Source organism: Haliotis cracherodii, unplaced genomic scaffold (genome assembly GCF_022045235.1).
Source record: "Haliotis cracherodii isolate W230 unplaced genomic scaffold, xgHalCrac1.p SCAF_10, whole genome shotgun sequence".
Lineage (NCBI taxonomy): Eukaryota > Metazoa > Mollusca > Gastropoda > Lepetellida > Haliotidae > Haliotis > Haliotis cracherodii.
In genome coordinates, this window is record NW_027266265.1 from 46,771,708 (window position 1) to 46,792,091 (window position 20,384).

General features: G+C 38.7%; 1 protein-coding gene across 5 annotated transcripts in view; it reads right to left on the minus strand.

The window, feature by feature from the left end:
- The window catches only part of LOC139454455 (uncharacterized), a 212,031-nt gene that overhangs the window by 32,749 nt on the left and 158,898 nt on the right, over window positions 1-20,384 (minus strand). For all 5 annotated transcript variants that reach the window (XM_071236168.1, XM_071236166.1, XM_071236167.1 and 2 more), the window contains one exon: window positions 17,469-18,817. In XM_071236168.1, the coding sequence (XP_071092269.1) occupies window positions 17,469-17,553 (85 nt within the window). In that variant the 5' untranslated portion in view covers window positions 17,554-18,817. The remainder of the gene's footprint in view (window positions 1-17,468; window positions 18,818-20,384) is intronic.

Sequence of the window (20,384 nt, forward strand, 5' to 3'; positions counted from 1 at the left end):
GAATTTTGAATATTTATACATTTTTTTGTTTCTGCATCCATTCCATACATTTCATAGTTACATATGTGTGAGTGGTTTTAAGCTGTTTTTAGCAATATTCCACACAGCAATATCACGGCAGGGGACAAAATAAATGAACTTCACACATACCCATGTAGGGGAACCCGGGTGACCGCTGAAACCTAGTGTGACCTCTCACACACACACACACACACACACACACACACACACACACACACACACACAGAGAGAGAGAGAGAGAGAGAGAGAGGAGAGAGAGAGGAGAGAGAGAGAGAGAGAGAGAGAGAGAGAGAGAGAGAGAGAGAGAGAGAGAGAGAGAGAGAGAGAGAGAGAGAGAGAGAGAGAGAGGAGAGAGAGAGAGAGAGAGAGAGAGAGAGAGAGAGAGAGAGAGAGAGAGAGAGAGAGAGGGCCATTAGGGTGAACCAGGAAGGGTGAAGTATCTTCCCTGTAAATTTCACAAATGTTGCACTCCAACAAGAAGACCCCCTCTCTCAAATTATCCAGACTCACATTTCTAGATAGGTCAACAAATGCCTGGGACTGACAAAATAGTCTGAAATGGCTCACAGAGCTTATGACATTTGAGAATAGCTCTTTTTTTGTCCTGTTTTCCCCCAGCTCGACAATCACACCGGAAATATGAGCATATCAGAGGTCACATATGCTGCAGCAAGGGAAACAGCAGACCATGGCCCTAACATTACATGTTAGGTCAGAGTAAACCATCCACACCACCAGATCCTGCAACTTGCTACAACCAGAGTTCCAGCTTGAGGCCACTTGATGTCCATCAGATTCCCCATTAACTTTGTATTTTGTTTCAACACCAAAGGCATCACAGTACTATGACAATCAACCAGGTGGCAGAGTCGGACCACCCCATCCCATCCCTTCAGTAACTCTTACCACCTTCATATATTACCGGATTGTCTGGTCCAGACTTGATTATTTACAGACCATCATATAGCTGGAATATCGCCGAGTACGATATTAAACATCAAACAAACAAAACTGGCACCAATTCTAATGCAGAATCCCTACAGGGGGCCATTGTCTGTGTTGTAACAGCCAGGGATCCATACCACTCAGAAAATGAGGGTCACTTTTCCAAGGGTCATTGACCGAGGCCCCACGTGATCAGAGGCACTACCATCTACAAACATGTATTTACATATTCAAATAAGACAGCTCAAGACTTACAGGCGACTTAGACAGAAAGCAGGTTTTACTATAACGATAGATAAACAAATTCAAACGCTTCAAATGATTGCTGGGACATCTGCATAGATTTCAGCTGACCTGTAAGGGGGTTCTGTGCTGACTGTTCTCAGACCCAACCACAGGCTAGACTAGTTCCAAGCATTCCAATGTAATTTAATTACGACAATTTGCTGAGGAGGTCATTTGTCTGGAGATATTTTTACACTTGCCCAGGCCCAACTGTTGTGTTAAGCTATTAGTCTACAATCTTTTTTGTCATCTAATTATATCCATGTCCGAAAATGCCCGGACAAAAGAACTGGATCAATAGCAAGAGAAAGGCAAGACTGACTTTTAATTGCGTCTCAATTTGCCAAGAAACGTGGGTGGAGAACACTGCTGCAACAGTGTATCAAAACAACGTCAGAAACATGAACAGGTCCCTAGGAAAAACAGGGTAATGAAGAAATACCTGCTCAAATGTATATTTTCAAAAATCATGTATCAAGGTCACTCAAGACTGTTTACAGCCATTGTTTCAGGACTAACTTCAAGGGATCTTCCAACTGTTACATCCAGAGATTGGTGCTCACAAATTAAAGTCTCTTCACCTGCTTCTGTAGACACACGTACAGCCAAGACCAATGACAAGTTTCATAAGTCAGACCAAGAGTCTTCAAAGGGCAAATGAAATACATGAATAATTGAAACTCTTTGACTTCACACTCTCGTAAAAGTTTCTTCTCCTTAATAGGTAATGACAAGAGTAACTTCTTCAGTTGTAAACTACTTTTAAGCAAATCAAGATTTCGGCAACATGCAGAGTTTGTTTGTTTGTTTGTCTGTCTGTCTGTCTGTTGTTTAACACGAAACTTAGAAATATTCCATAATGAAGTTAGGACCAGACAATCCAGTGTCTGACATCATGGCTTGGGTAGTTACGAGACTGCATGGCGACAACTAATTCTGTGATTGACAGTGAAGAGGCTGTCTGTTGAAAATCTAAATATTTTAGTTAGTGTGATTGAAGCCAGAATACAGAATTTATGGCAGATATGTAAAAGAGGTAGAAGTTTCGTAAGAATTAATCAAGTTTGGACCAAACAATCAAGTGACTGACAGCATCTGAATCAATCCATGCAATTGATACAATGACATGCATTTGAACATTCTAACCCAGATCTGTAAAAGCGTGAAGGTCATACAAAAATTATTACTAATTTTCAGTTAATAAATTTATGAGTGAATGGGGGTGTATTAGGCGCTCAAGCTCGCTGACTTGATTGACTCATGTCATCATATCCTAATTGCATATATCGATGATCCTGATGTAAAGCACTGGATTGTATGATCTAGACTCAATTATTTACAGATCACAGTCATATCACTTGAATATTGGTGAGTGTGGTGTTAAACAACAACCAAAATGGTTGCCACAGGTTAATTTGCATATCACATGACTAGACATTTCTCTTTCTGTAAACAAATGTGCTTATTCTGAAACCAGAGCTGACAGGCCTAATGTCAGCCTTTAAGTGCACTTTACATGATGTTTTCCCATGATTGTACAGATATATTCCTGCAACATTGAGGAGCATGACAATATATCTTTACACATCAAGGTGAGGTGAGGTGAAATTGGGTTTAACTTCGCGTCCAAGATTCTAGTACTTATATAGCGACATGCATGCACATGTGTGTGTGTGTGTGTGGCTGCTTGTACTAGACCGGACTGATGCCGATTTATAGCGCTAGCCCACTGAGATACCATGCCGCAGTTTAACATGAATACCCCACTCAGACACAGTATACTGACTCCCAGCCGACCAGTCCTTGCTTTAGCCCCTTAATGCCGAGCCCCAGACAGGGTAACAACAAGTACCATCTTTTAACGTCTTTTGGTATGACGCGGATCGAACCCCGGACCATCCGCTCTCCACGCGGACGCTCTACCACTAGACCACGGAGGCGGTCTCTTTACACATCAAAGTGACGTTTCACTATTTCTCCATAGGGCTTCGATAACAGCACATGTAGCAGGACAACCAATTAAACAAAGGATTAATACGCAAATAGAAATAGTTTTTTTTACGGTTTAGGATATTATCTTTAAAAAAAGTTAACCATTTCATGACATTCGTTTATCTAAACGTTTTTAACTGACATTTCATAACGGAAACGAGGGAAGAACGGTCACATTTCGCTGGCCTCGCTTGGTTGACTGCAAGGAACTCTTGGTAGAAAAGTATCGGAATCCCCAAGGGAAACAAACCGATAAAGTCAAATTGACTTTATGTATAGTTCAGATATATATAATTGGATCCAATTCAGGTGAAATATATGAAACTTTTATGTTAAAGTTGTAAAAAAAAAACAATTCATATATCTTTATGTTTAAGAATGTTGTCATGGAGTGCCGTTTTGGTAAAATTTTAATGTTAATAAATCGTATGTAAGTTTGATATTAAATAATCTTTACATCAGCCCATTTGCATACTTGTAAACTTGAAAATAGAAAGTCTCCATGCATTATATATGATGTCTGCTTTATGTATACCTGCCAAGATGAATACCACCTGTTCTGCTCGACAAAGTCAAGTTACCGTTGCAAGATACCGTTCGCAAATGGAACTTTAAAGATACAGTTAATTTAAAAACAGACAAAATCCTTCATGAGCATCGATCTATGCAATTGGGATAGGATGACATGCATTAACCAAGTCAGCAATCCTGACCACCCGCTCCCGTTAGTCGCCTCTTACGAAAAGCATAGTCACCTTTTACGGCAAGTATGGGTTGCTGAAGACCTATTCTAACCTGGACCTTCACAGGTTTAGTCTCCAGTAACCTTGCTTGTTGTAGGAGGCTACTCAAGGGATTAGGTGCTCATGCTCAGTGACTTGGGTGATGCAAGACATATCCTAATTACATAGATCGATGCTCATGATGTCAATCACTGGATTGTCCGGTCCAGACTCGATTATTTACAGACTGCCATCAAATAGCTGGAATATTGCTGAGTGCAGCGTTAAACAACAAACAAATAGCTTACCGTGAGTGGGTATGATTTTTCATCATTTGATCATTATTCCAGCAAATGTCCCAAGTGGAAATCAAGTGAGTGAGTGAGTACGGTTTTACGCCGCTTTTAGCAATATTCCAGCAATATCACGGCAGGGGGACACCAGAAATGGGCTTCACACATTTTACCCATGTCGGGAATAGAACCCGGGTCTTCGGTGTGACGAGCAGACGCTTAAACCACTAGGCTACCTGACCGCCCCTGTGGAAATCAAGGGTGACTGGACAACTTGTAGTGTATAGTAAAGGGAAATCAACTCGGTCTTCCGGGGTATGATAATCATTTTGCCATTTACCAACCACACGACAGAAGTTGTCTTGGAAAGATATACACTGTGAATCTTGAAAATAATACGTCTCCAAATTAATACGACTGCTGACTCCTAGCAACAAATGCGACTCAAAATCAATGCGATCCCCCAGCCCTATCCCCAGTGGAATGATACATATCCTTACCTTAATTTAACCTTACCTTAATCCAAATTAAACAGCAAATAGCACTGCTTATTAGAGCTGAGTAGAGCACTTCCATAAAAACAATTAACAGTGTTTAACAAAGACCACTCGCATATTTCGTATTTAATTTATAGATTTACAGTAAATATGTACGTATAAAAGAAACGGTAGTAATAATTTGCATTGTTTATTTCCAAATCAAAGGAAGTTTTGTAAAATCAAGCCAATGCTACTGTGAAAGAGATTCTTCACACATTATAAATCAAATTCAGAAATTACTCAGTACGACATATAGTTACATTGGATATTCTATTAAATGGGTAACAACAAGTACCATCCTTTAACGTCTTCTGGTATGACACGGCTGGGGATCGAACCCCGGACCTTCCGCTCTCCGGGCGGACGCTCTACCTTTAGACCACGGAGTTGGTCGCTGTTGCTATCAATGTATAACTTTGACATAATAATCAACAGAGTTTAAAGGCATGTTCCATGCTAATTGCACCTGCAGTGCTAGCCCATTGAGATACCATGCCGCAGTTTAACATGGATACTCTGACACAGTATACTGACTCCAAGCCGACCAGTCCCTGCTTAATTCCCTTAATGCTGAGTGCCAGGCAGGCTTACAAGTACCATCTTTTAACGTCTGTTGGTATGTCGAGAACAGTGATCCAACCACTGGCCTTCTGCTCTTCAGGCAGATCCTCTCACTGGACCACGGAGGCAGTCGAAACTATTATGGGTGTAAGGATTCACCAATACCTACGATGTCATTGATACTTGGGCACAGACAATACTTAAGTCATCAGTTTGTGAGATCGTGATACACTATAAACAAAACAGGAACTGAAAGACTTACCTCCCCTAATGGAGGAAGTAGCATGGCGCCGTCTTGGCAATAGTAAGGAGACGACAATGCTGCACTTAAATCTTCACCTTGGGTAGGTTTTCGAGATAACAAATAAATGGATGAAGCAAGAGGTTTGTATTTCACCATCTTCCCGAGGCAAGGGAGTTAATTGACTATAAAAGTCCAGTTTCCACCCTTGCTGAACTAGGCTGGTATCATGGAGTTACATTTTGGCTGGACTAACGAGTCTATGCATAGTCCAATCAAAATCGAACACCAAAATTGAAATCCGGTTAGTAAACTGTCGTGCAGATTTCGGTCGATTGCATGATTTGCAAAGCATGTGCACTGCCAACTCGTTGTCAACAGATGTTTTCCAAATCTCGTCATGTTTGTAATCAAGGTGCTCACGTGATTTGATGCACTTTGCGAGGTAAAACCCGTTTTATCAAAATATAGATCTTGATTATTGAGCAGATCGTCTTGACTGGGCGCCGCCAAATGCAAGTGGTACGAGAGGTGGAATGTGATCGGTCCATAGGAGAGGCTTACAAGGAACATAACCTGTAATAACCACTGGTGGCGCTACGATCGAGCCCAGGAATTTCAGCATAGTTCGGCTAGGGCGGAAACTGGACTTTTACAATCAGTTAACTCCCTTGCTTCAGGAAGATGGTATTTCACAGATTTCATCATTTCTTACTATTTGACTAAAAGACACTTTTTATGGATAGCAACTTCTTTTATCCTTTGTCACAACGTTTCAGAGCTATTTTATGCTCCTTCATAAGATGAAAAGCACCAAAGCACAAGAAACTCTCCTAGCCAAAGGTTTCATATTCATTTTCACCTAAAGAAGGAGCAAAATGCAGCTGAAACGTCATGACAAAGAATAAAAGAAGTTGCCATCCACAGAAAGTTACATGTATTCATGTTCTTCCAATTTCTCAGTGCCTAGACTTCTTTAGTATTTGTTGTTTACCGCGATACCAGTGGTATCATCGGTCCGTATTGTAATACAAATCGTGTCGCGAGATCTCAGGTGATACTCAGCGCTAGAAAATATGGTATAGAATGAGATGTTCAGTTCACACACTTGCCTCCTCCTAGATTCTAATAAAAGCACAATGAAAATGGAAACATATATAGCCTACATAATGGCAACACAACTGACATGATCTGACAGAGAGGCATCAACACACAGGATAAAAGAAGCAAACAACTGTCTTGAAATGTCAAGGGAGTATTAACATTTACAAAAGCTAATAGAGATTAGTGAACAAAAACCTGCAGCATGGCATGACCAGTCTGTAAGACAGCGTGGGATCTGACCATCAGAAAAGATTACAGCATTACACAAAAGTGCCAGGAGTGTGGGTAAGGTTTCACACCGCTTTTAGCAATATTCCACTGATATCAAGTAGGGAGACGGGGACACCAGAAACAGGCTTCACATAATGTACCCATGTGGGGAACTGAACCTAGGTCTTCTGAATGAGCAAACGCTTTAACCACTAAGCTACCCAACATCCCCTTGTGTACTACAGGAGAGTGAGTGAGTGAGTGAGTGAGTATGGCTTTACGCTGCTTTTAGCCATATTCCAGCAATATCACGGCGGGGGACACCAGAAATGGGCTTCACACATTGTACCCATGTCGGGAATCGAACCCAGGTCTTCGGCGTGACGAGCGAACGCTTTAACCACTAGGCTACCCGACCGCCCCTTGTGTACTACAGGAGAGTGAGTGAGTGAGTGTTAAATGCCGTATCAAGTGCAGGGTTTTAACATGACACAGAAGTGTGTGACCATTACACACAAATGCATACAATGGTACACACCAACTAATTATTGGATCCCCAAGGATGCACAGTAATATTCATTGTACCAACTTCTTGTCAAGAAATATAAAGGTCCAGTAATTAAGATAATTATCAAATCTTACAGTACAGTGCACTACACCATTTCATTACTTTACAGGACCCTTCATGTGAGTTAAAATTTAATGTCACGCCAGCAATTATTCAGCCATTGAGTTACTAGATCAATATTTCCTCTATTAGACGCTTGAAATAATTATTCGGGGTCCCTCTTTGTAGGTCAATGTAAACCCTCATCAAGTGTATTTTTATGGTTATTCCAGTGTTTCAGATAAAAATGTGGTGAAAAAGACCAAAGTGACACAGGTCTGAGACATTTTAATTTTACTACTGAAGGACATTGTTTTAGAATTATTTGTTGAATCAGGGATTTGTCAACCCTACTTTCAACAAATATAAAAAATAAACAAGGGCAAAAGTGAGTGTCTCTCACTAATACCCCTGACCCGCCTAGTGTGTCAGTGGTTTCAAATTAAATAATGGATAGGGTTTGAAAAATTCATAAAAACAATTTTTTTTCTTTTGACTGCACCTCTCCATATGACACAGATTATATGTACTAAGTTTGAGATGAATCCACTTAATAGTTTAAGAGAAATCGTGCGGACAAAGTTTTCGGACGGACAGATGGACGGACGGAATCTTGGTATATTACCTAAAAGGTCGGGGGTATAATAAAGTAATTTAAACTTCTTACTTTTGACAATATTTTTTACTATACTCAGTACAGGGTTTGAAAATCAAAGGTACCTACGTTGAGGGAAAACTTCTTTTTGCTTAATTTTGCTCCTTGGACTTTGGTCTTTGGTATAAATAATCTTTGATCCAACAAAGAATAATTAAATTAAGAGCTGACTGACCTGGTACTGTAGGGGAGATTTTCAAATTTGAAACCCCTGACCAGCAAATCCTATCTGAAAGTGACTTGACATGGTGGAAATAGCCCTCAAAGCCAATGATAAAATATTTGAAATCAGCAATACGTTGTCCTATCATGATATAACATTTATACTAAGTTTTACTATAATGATTAGATCCACATCAAGTGCTTTTATGAGTTATCATGTTGTAATATTTATACATAATTTTACCTGATGATAAGTAATACTTGCTAAACTAAAATTATGCATAAATATTACGCCATGATAACTCATAAAAGCACTTGATGTGGATCTAATTATTATTATAGTAAAAATATAGTATAAATGTTATATCATGATAGTCCTACTGTTTTAGCATAGAAAAGACCCTGTTGAGATATCTATATCATTCAATGTTGTAGTTTTGTTTCAGCATTGTGGAATTAATCCTTAACATGCTTAAAGCCAATTATAATGTATCTTAAATTGGCTATGTGTTGTCATACTGTTCAGGCATAGAATAGAAACCGAGATTTCTATACCATTCAAGGTTGTATTTTGTTTCAATTTTCAATACTTGCCTTTCAAACATGATCGTCATGTATTTTCTTGCTTACTATTGATTGATTTCCTATAGATGGTAAACTCATTTTAATAACTGATCATTGAAAATTAGTCTTTTCCTGGTTGTGCATCTTTCATTTAATAGAAAGGATTGATCAATGTACTGGTGATTCGGTTAAAACAATATTATCCTTTTAAAGAATTTTGATGCAATGATAAGAAGATTGTATTTTAAACTATTATTTTATCAGAAGTAATATATTCCAATATCATGTTATTTTTGTTGCAGCTTTACTATATACATGTATTTCAACTGTTTTCTTTTCTCTCATTGGAGGTATTCCAACAAAACAATGATATCAAACTAAGTACTAAAGTAAAAAAGCCCTTTCCTCTTTGTTTGTCCTAGCACTCAAACATAAGTTACCTTTACTCAAGCATTGCATAAGTTTTTAACAGTTTTAGAAATCAGTGATCAAATGCAAATAGTCCACAGCTCATTTGGCCTAGTATTTATGTAAAATAGCTAGTCTTGGTAGAAGACAATAGTTCTTCTGGATATGAAGTTGCTTAGGACTAACAGAGTAGTGGCTGTTTATATCCCCTAGTTCATAATTGAAATAGTGAGTGAGTACTGTTTTATGCCGCTTATAGCAATATTCCAGCAATATCACGGCGGGGGACACCAGAAATGGGTTTCACACATTGTACCTATGTCGGGAATCGAACTCGGGTCTTCAGCGTGACGAGCGAACGCTTTAACCACTAGGCTACCCGACCGCCCCCATAATTAAAATAACCTTAACATCAGGATATTAATAATTCCAATTTTGGAAATTTCCTATGACATTCATTGCAGAATGGGGGCCGAATATAAGCCTCTGAGAATGCCTAGAATGACTTTTTTCTCTCAGCCACATTATCCCACAATCATAGTTCGATCACTCATAAGAGGAAATATTTTTTCTCTGGCCTCCCAGCTTCATGTCACCCTTCCACAATTCAGAACTGAAATACCTCTTGGCTTAACTACTCAAAATCTTTACGCCTTTCCTCCCCAATTCCTCATCCAGCCTTCACTGCCAAATCCATTCATTACACCAGATCATCAAAAATGTTGATAAATCCCTTCCAAACTCGGCTCATTCTCACACAAACATGCTTATTCCCAAAGTCCATCCATCGGAGTCAGCTCTCCGGAGACACCTCAATAACGATATTAGAGGATCGAAAGTGGAAGGTCCATGCCGTCCTTCCTTCCTCACCACCCACTGGGTCACCCTGTTCTCATGACCAGCAGGGAGTAGACAGGCAGCCGATTCACCGACAAACTTGTATATACGTCTTAATTATATGTCTATATCCTCTTCCAGGTAATTTGCTGCACTGAGGTTCATCTGTCGACGAAACACCCATATGGAGGTGATTGGATGCGGGCGAGATGTCTGAAGAAAGCAGGTTCCACCACCTCCCCAGTCCAAGCTTGTCTGGAGGTTGTCGCAGGACACAGTAACCTTTTCAGTTGATTTCATTGCCTGTCTACTTTGACACTGCCTATTTAGAACAGACCAATTCAGGTACAAGCTTTCATTCACCGTCTACTTTGACACTGTATCTTTAGGACAGACCAATTCAGGTACAGGCTTGTATTCACCGTCTACTTTGACACTGTATCTTTAGGACAGACCAATTCAGGTACAGGCTTTTATTCACAGTCTACTTTCACCCTGTATCTTTAGGACAGACCAATTCAGGTACAGGCTTGTATTCACCGTCTACTTTGACACTGTATCTTTAGGACAGACCAATTCAGGTACAAGCTTTCATTCATTGTCTACTTTGACACTGTATCTTTAGGACAGACCAATTCAGGTACAGGCTTGTATTCACCGTCTACTTTGACACTGTATCTTTAGGACAGACCAATTCAGGTACAGGCTTTTATTCACAGTCTACTTTCACCCTGTATCTTTAGGACAGACCAATTCAGGTACAGGCTTGTATTCACCGTCTACTTTGACACTGTATCTTTAGGACAGACCAATTCAGGTACAAGCTTTCATTCATTGTCTACTTTGACACTGTATCTTTAGGACAGACCAATTCAGGTACAGGCTTGTATTCACCGTCTACTTTGACACTGTATCTTTAGGACAGACCAATTCAGGTACAGGCTTGTATTCACCGTCTACTTTGACACTGTATCTTTAGGACAGACCAATTCAGGTACAGGCTTGTATTCACCGTCTACTTTGACACTGTATCTTTAGGACAGACCAATTCAGGTACAAGCTTTCATTCACAGTCTACTTTTACCCTGTATCTTTAGGACAGACCAATTCAGGTACAAGCTTTCATTCACTGTCTACTTTGACACTGTATCTTTAGGACAGACCAATTCAGGTACAAGCTTTCATTCACAGTCTACTTTTACCCTGTATCTTTAGGACAGACCAATTCAGGGACAGGCTTTTATTCACTGTCTACTTTGACACTGTATCTTTAGGACAGACCAATTCAAACCACTGATGTACTTGCTGCTAAGCGGAGGTGAGTGAGACGTCAATGAGAGCAAAAGAGTGATTGAGTGAGTTAGTGAGTGAGACGGACAATGAGAGACAGTGAGACGGTGAATGAGTGAGTGAGTGAGTGAGTGGGTCATTTAGAGTGAGTGAGTGAGTTCAGTCACTCCATAGTTTCTATTTACTGTCAATTCACGGATCAATGAGAATCAGACACATATTAAATGGGATATTTTTTAGATATTTTTCATAACTTGTTGGTTTTGTTGTTTAATGTCTCACTCGGCAATACTTCAAGTATATGACAGTACACTGTTTGAAATAATAAGCTCTTCATGAAATTTGGGGTACAATCACACATGGGACAGTCTTCCAGTCAAACCAAGTTGGTTAGTATGTATATGAAAAATATATTTAATATTGGTCACTTAACACTTCCCACCCATTGGACAAAATGACATGGATTCATAATACAATGAAAAGAATGCCACTGATAAATTAAAGTACATCAATCATTCTCAAAGATATTTATTTTCGTTTCCAAAGTTATAAAATGCATCACACAAAACATATTTTTTTCCAGGGACAGTCAAATGGGCAAACAAACTTTCTTCTATTACTTCCCGTAATTCTTTTTTTCTTTTAATAAGGATGTTACATTATTTAAGCATAATCAGTAATTATGGATCCATATATACATAATAGGCCATAAGTACAAGATCACATAATGTAGGCTATAACATAATGTAGGCTATAACATAATGTAGGCTACAACATAATGTAGGCTATAACATGTGTATCTCTAGGGTGATATGAAGCATATCATCGTACCCTTCTTGTAATCATTAATAGTCACTATTCACAATTAAAAATATTAAAACTTTTACGGAAAATATTCTTAATAAATATTTAAATGAAAATAGAATTATTGAGCAACAATAATAACCTATGAGCTTATATATATTTAATAAATTCTCCAATCTGTCTCTGTCGATTGAAAAGCTGAGGAAGAATTAAAACTGCAAAAATAAAATAATTTACTTCTTGTCCACAAACATTGATTGCTCTACTCAATCAAATCTAGCATACATATTTTAAAACATATACTTGAAGGAGAAAGAAAAGGACTTCGAAAACAATCCAAACAAAAAAAGCAATTCATTTTAGATTTTAACAAAATTAAATCTCATTTTCATTGATGTCAAAGAATGTGAATGTTTCATGTACGGAATCCGTCAAGGAGATAACCCATCAAGCATCCATCAAACCCTACACCCATTTGAGTCTGGAATATATTTTTCAGTTGGAAATTCCATACCCATCTAGTCCTACATTACATGTGTCTTGCAGTCTATGACTTAACATAACCTGAGAGTCTGTTAAACCCTCCACAGGTGTACAGTGTTCTTCATGGCCAAGGAAGGTTACCACCATTGCTTTTGTGTCAGTGCGATATTGAAGGTCAAGGTGACCAGACTGGTGCATTAGATCATTGATTTCCGTGCATTACATCATTGATTTCCGTGCATTCATTTTATTACATCATCATTTTCCATCATTAACCGACAATGTAGGTCTCGCATTCAATAATTCCTAACAGACTTGTTCAATCAAGCAAGTCAAAGCTACACTGTGCGGTGGACTTCCTCGTATCATACAGCTACAGAGGAATACGGACATAGAAACCGACTAATTATCGTATTTCCCTCATAACAGTCTGTATTGAATTCTTCAATAACCCTGTCTCATTATGTAACCAAAATAATGTTCAAAATGCTCCAGAGATTTATCCTCATTAAACAGTAAAAGAATGTTATTTCCATCTGGTTAATTTTACCTCTGTGGAAGAAATAGATAAAGAAATTAATCAAGGATTACACCCTTATCAAACTCATCTTACACATCTGTTTGACTGCCAGCTCCCCGTTACATAGTAGTATCTTTGCTTATTGTTTAACGCCACACTCAGCAATATTCCAGCTATATAACGGTGGCCTGTAAATAATCGACTCTGGACCAGACAATCATGAGCCTCAAACTACGCAATTGGGATACAATGACAAACGTCAACCATATCAGCGAGTCTGAGCACTCTTACCACAAGCATAGTCACCTCTTTCCACTAGCATGGGTTGCTGAAGACCAATTCTAACCCATAAATAGCATATAACTGTTTAGGAATTTTACACATGGAGTCTTTACATATGGATTGATATTTACATATGGATTGATATTTACATTTACATTTACATTTTACATTTACTTTAGACATCAACCTTATATTAATACTATCATTGAATACACAGAATAAGAATAAATCAAAGCCTGCTGAAATCTCAACAATGGTATTCCTTTCTAAAGAAATAAGTCAAAGCAAAACCATGGTATTGTACTTACCACCAAAAGAAACAAGAACCGTAGAAACCTTAAGAGAAGTATCTATGTTAAGAGATGTTTCCAATGTCTACCAATTAATGACAAAACTAACAATCAGTAAGCGTTTCTACAGAGTGACTTTATTCTTATCACGATATGCTGCATGTGATTTCCAAACTTTACTCTTTAACCTGCACGAGACAAATGGTGCATCTCATTAGTCATGGATCTGTGATGTCACATGTGATGCATTCATGCAACAATTGTGCATCTAACCAATCTAATGTCTCTTGAATATAAGCAAGTCTTCATTTATTAACCAACACATATGGTATTTGTGTTTCTTTTGGCGGTGAATCTATCATATTATATCTATTAATCAATATATATAAAAAAAAGGTTTTCCTAATTCTTTTTCTTAAATGACACACATTTAAATAAAATATTTACAGCACTACATGGATGCTCTTGAAATAGCCTGTGAATGTGTTCTTCATCCTAATAAGTTTTCTAATGTTCAAGTTATCATTATCACATTATACTTAGAATGTCAAATTTTGGAGTCACCGACATTTGATGATGTAACTTGTTAATCTAACATTCATGAGTTGTCTCAGAAATAGCCTGACATCACCTATTACAAATTATTAGATTGGGTATTTTGGATAAACATGAAAATGAAGGTTTGACGGAGTGTTGAAACTTTAATGTCAAATGTATTAATTGAAAATCTTTGTTCTTCTAGAAGACATCAAGGCAACCATTAAGGCCACATTTCACGTCTTGCTCGTAAAACACCTACTTGTTATATATACATTACACCTAATCAATGCTACTCAAGTTAAGTGTAGCATGGCTGAGGTTCTCTATTACATAACATTCACTGAGATACGATGAACTCAAAACTATGTCAAAATCAAAACTACCTTTTATTGTGAGGCATTAACTGGTGTGTTGTTTAACTGAACTGAAAAGGACCCATAGGTTTCCAAAGATTTCAATTTTTCGATTTCCATTAGGTATGTTGTTTGTTTGTTTGTTTGTTCAACGCCACATTCCGCAATATTCCAGCAATATGGAAGCGGTCTGTAAATAATCGAGTCTGGCTCAGACAATCCGGTGATTGATATCATGAGCATATATCCTCGCAATTGGGATACGATGACATGCATTAACCAAGTCCGATCCCATTAGTCGCCTCTTACCACCAGCATGCATTGCTGAAGATCTGTTCTAACCTGGATCTTCACGGGGTCTATTAAGGTATAAACAACAGTTTGAATTAGACAATTTGGTGTGGTGTGGTGTGGTGTGGTGTGGTGTGTGTGTGTGTGTGTGTGTGTGTGTGTGTGTGTGAGAGAGAGAGAAGCCATAAAAATATTAACATCAAAATTGTCATCATTAAATTAAATTGATAACAGCCACCTTTGTTTCAAATAATAGTCCTTTAATTACACGTGTACAAATTAGTTCTACATAAAAATAAGGAAAAACAAACACTAACACCAAAAGGTAAAATACTGTAGCTGTAAAACAGAACAGAAAGTTTGTGTGTACATTTAGAAACTGAATTGAGAATAAAAGAGAAACAAAATAATAGATGTTGAACTGTGTTCGTTTTATAACACAAAAAACGTCAAACAAAAAATTATGGTGAATTTAAGTTTTTCTTTTTCTTACTATGACAATACTAATTAAAGCCAACAGATGACTAATAAACACCAACTAATTTTGAAATAAGAGGCGAAATGTTTGGGGTACCCTGTATGGAGATAGCTTGTCAGTAGTTTCTGACATTTCAATGCAGAACCACACGAGGAACTCTACAGCCACCATTATGACTTCAAAACTATTACTCAGGTCTAGTAAACTATCTTGATGATGATGCACAATCTGGGGTCTCTAACTCTATTTCCTCCTATTAGGCCTAATAAAAATAACGTTGTAGTTTTGATCAGACATGAATTCAAAATGGGGATTATTGTGGACTTGAATATGAAACTCTAAAACTGTGATGGAGGGCTACTGCATACAAGTGCAGTGGTCCATGTATGATCTTTGTCTTGTCACGACCAGTGAGTGCCACTTAAAAATTGTGTGGGCAGCACAGTACTCTCAACCACTTCTATGTTTAGGCCTTACACACTTGGTACATTAACATGATTAAGATGTTGAATGACATGACAGCCAAAATGAAGTGAGTGAGATTTTACACAGCTTCAATCACTAAAGGGGTACAGGTGAGTGTTCCTCAGTGGGGGAATCTGAAGGGTGCCTGCATTTTTCACACCTTACATGTCAATGTGTCATGTAATTTTTTTTACAATGTGACTCCGGTGTCATGAGCCCTTTCTCCAGTTCTTTCAATATCCAGGTCTATCAGCTTACCAACACCCTATGTGGTATTTCAGACCTGGGTAATCAGGTGGGTAATTTATTTTCCTAATTTGCAGATATAGATAATTCAATACTGACAAATTGATAAGGATACCTTACAGTCATAACCAACATGTTGTAAATCCTATTAATAAATATACTAACTCAGTTCTCATAGTAAATCCATGGTCATTTTCCTTTTCAAATGAGAAAATCTCAACTTGCAAATATTTTAATTTGAATAATTTGGAATGGCATTCCTACCACTTTGAACAATATTCAAAATAAAAGGACAATTTGGCTCAATTTGGGAGACTGAATTTTAGGGATGCAGGTCAATGATGTGTTGCATCTTGTAACATCTTTTAGCTTGGATGATCATACATAGGGTCTTGGATGCAAACCTGTGACCAGATGTTAACTGGAAGTGTTTACCCCACAGTAAAATGGGTGATAACTCTTATAACGACCGCAACTGGTATGATGAAACATGGCCCTAATCCTGAAATGGTTCCTCGCTCTTTCATCAGAGAGTGATGGGGAAGTCATCAAGGACAGTTCTGGGTTGGCTGATTGGGAACAGATAGACTGTCATGGATTGGTATATGTACTCGTATTACAAACTGCATAAAATTATCACAGGACTGTTCATAGATTCAAAGTTAATGATGCAAATTTGAAAAAAATAACTTGTTCATAATGTTAACTGATAATAAATGGTTTGTAACCTGTAACTTTCTTTTCTAACACATAATGACGGAAAGAACTAGTTTGTATTACCTCTTAAATGTGATAAGCTTACATTTGAAATAGATGTTAATGTTTTTTATACGTTTGTTTGCACTCATATTTCAGAAGTGGAAAAGGATTTAAAAATTATCTACCTTCAAACATCAAATAGTAGCCACATGCATTAAACAAGTTCATGAATATTTACTACTTGATTTTTAATAATAACCTTCAGCTGTTGCGTAAGTTAATCATGGCTCCATCCCACAAAGTACTGTATCAGTATAAGTATAATATGTCTACATGAGGGGAAGGGAGTATAACCTATGGCAATACGAGATGGGTAGGAAACCACATGATAAACGAACCCAATGGAGTGCAGAGAGAACAATGTCCTACTTGTGGACTAATATCACTGACTGACTGACAAACAAGTAGACCTCTTCAACCTGGCATTGGTACCAGTGGTGCCACTTTGTGGGAATCATCCTTGCTAATACTAGACATGTTTAGATCGTAATAGAACAATCAAGGAAGAAATCATAACTTACCTTTCTTAGTTTTAGCAGCTTCAAAAGGAACTATCCAGAGAATTGATGCACAATAAACCAGGCATAGATACACGGACAAACTCATTCCGTCTGAACGCACATCAACCCATCCCGTAGAAAACTACTGCTGCCCTGGCTAGTTTCTGCTCTCATAGACATCGAGATCCTTGGACCTGGGCATAGCTTCTTTCATAAACAGTCGCTACAAAGTTTCATAAAAATCCTCGACCACGTAGAAACTAGTACTTTCCCGTGGCACTTAAATCCTCACCACAGTCGTGTCTGGAATTCCGATCTGTTGGACCAGGTGACAATTTCCGCAGTGAACTTGGTGATCTACCTGTTTGGCTGCCGTTACAAATCCTAATCCCAAATCGCTTTCTGTCTGCTGTGAGTCGATTCATGTCATCATAGAAACATCTATTATAGATGTAACAAAAATCGGACACTAAAGTTCAAAGTTTGTTGTGGCTCTGCTCAATTTACAACTGATAATAGTCTTTCATACTTCAGTGACCGTTTTCCTTAATTCGAGAGCCAGACTTTTTTTCTCCCAGACGACTAACTTCATAAGCACACGGGTTAACCAGTACTTGGCAAGCAGACGCATATTTTTTTTCTGGTGACTGTCTTTTGATAATTTACTTTAAACTAGTCTGTGAAACAGCTTGAGCTCTCACATTGTGAAGGAACAATTCTTTTCGAGCAGACGACACAGTGCATGAAAGTGTGTCAGTGTAGTGTGACTCCTTACAACCAGCATTTCTCTGAGCGTGCACACTTTGAGAGGACGTCAGAGCTGTGTCGTCTGCTGCCACAGGGGGAGTGGGGGGGGGTGGGGGGTGTCGTCAACAGAGGAGTACCCACTTCCTCGCCGTCTACCTCACCGGGCAAAGGTGGAGCATGCACATCCACCACCTCACTGATACTGTGACATAATAATAACTCTTCTCTCACTAGGCTCTCGTTGTCACTCGTTTCGAGACACACCGATCATGTCACAGGGACCTGCTCCCATATATTAGCACAACTTATCTTTCTTGCTTCACACACATTAACTTTGAGGTCAACTACTGCGCATTTTGCACGAGTGCATCAAATTCCTTCGGTAATTTCTGTCTGCAGGTCTTTCGTCGCTGGTATACTTCACATGCGCACTTGTATGTGTGACGTCATTCACAGACACCGAGAGTACTGTAGGACCTAGTGCCCGCCTGACTGCACGCCCGCCTGACGGCCCGCCTGACTCAGTACAGTATGGTGTAACTGCACAGGCTGATGCTTCTTCAGCCTTCGTCTCAAGGCCTGCAACTCGTCCTGCCTTGTCGTGTCAGCTCCCACCTCCTCACCTGTAATACAGAAAGGCCTTGTTAGGGTACAGCGATCTCGCCCAAGCCCGATAAACATGCTTACAACCTCAGCATTTTTTACACTTATGTTGTGACAATACTAAGGCAACTGTTGGCATCGCTTCAAATGAGTTGGTTCGGAAGCGTTTTGTGATTTTTCTCTGTACAATAATAACAAAACAAATTATGTTGGTAACTCGAAAAAACTGCCTATCTACACTGACTTGTTGAATGTTTGTGCTGCATTCATACAAAGACATTTAGTCAAGTGAAACTACCTAATTGTCATATCCTTGTGTCACACATGACAAGACATACACCTAATTGTCATATCCTTGTGTCAACAGACATGACAAGACTCCATTCACAAAATTGCCATATTCTTCTGTAGAAGAGCATGACAAGATTACATTCACTCAACTGTCATATCCTTGTGTAGAAGGGCATTCCAAGACTACAGGCACTATATTGCCATACCCTTGTGTCAACAGACATGACAAGACAAGACAAGACATACACCCAATTGGACATATCCTTGTGTAGAAGGGCATTCCAAGACTACAGGCACTATATTGCCATATCCTTATGTCAACAGACATGACAAGACATACACCCAATCGTCATATCCTTGTGTCAATAGACATGACAAGACATACACCCAATTGGACATATCCCTGTGTCAATAGACATGACAAGACATACACCCAATTGCCATACCCTTGTGTCAACAGACATGACAAGACATACACCCAATTGTCATATCCTTGTGTCAATAGACATGACAAGACATACACCCAATTGGACATATCCCTGTGTCAATAGACATGACAAGACATACACCCAATTGGACATATCCTTGTGTCAACAGACATGACAAGACATACACCCAATTGTCATATCCTTGTCAGCACACATGACAAGACATACACCCAATTGTCATATCCTCATGTCAACAGACATGACAAGACATTCACTATATTGTAATATCCTTGTGTCAAAACATACCCAATTGCCATATCCTTGTGTCAAGAGACATGACAAGACATACACCCAATCGTCATATCCTTGTCAGCACACATGACAAGACATACACCCAATTGTCATATCCTCGTGTCAATAGACATGACAAGACATACACCTGATTGTCATATCCTTATGTCAATAGACATGACAGGACATACACCCAATTGTCATATCCTTGTCAGCACACATGACAAGACATACAACCAATTGTCATATCCTTGTGTCAGACATGACAAGACATACACCCAATTGGACATATCCTTGTGTCAACACACATGACAAGACATACACCCAATTGTCATATCCTTGTGTCAACAGACATGACAAGACATACACCCAATTGTCATATCCTTGTGTCAATAGAGATGACAAGACATACACCCGATTGTCATATCCTTGTGTCAATAGACATGACAAGACATACACCCAATTGTCATATCCTTGTCCGCACACATGACAAGACTTACACCCAATTTTCATATCCTTGTGTCAATAGACATGACAAGACATACACCCAATTGGACATATCCTTGTGTCAACACAC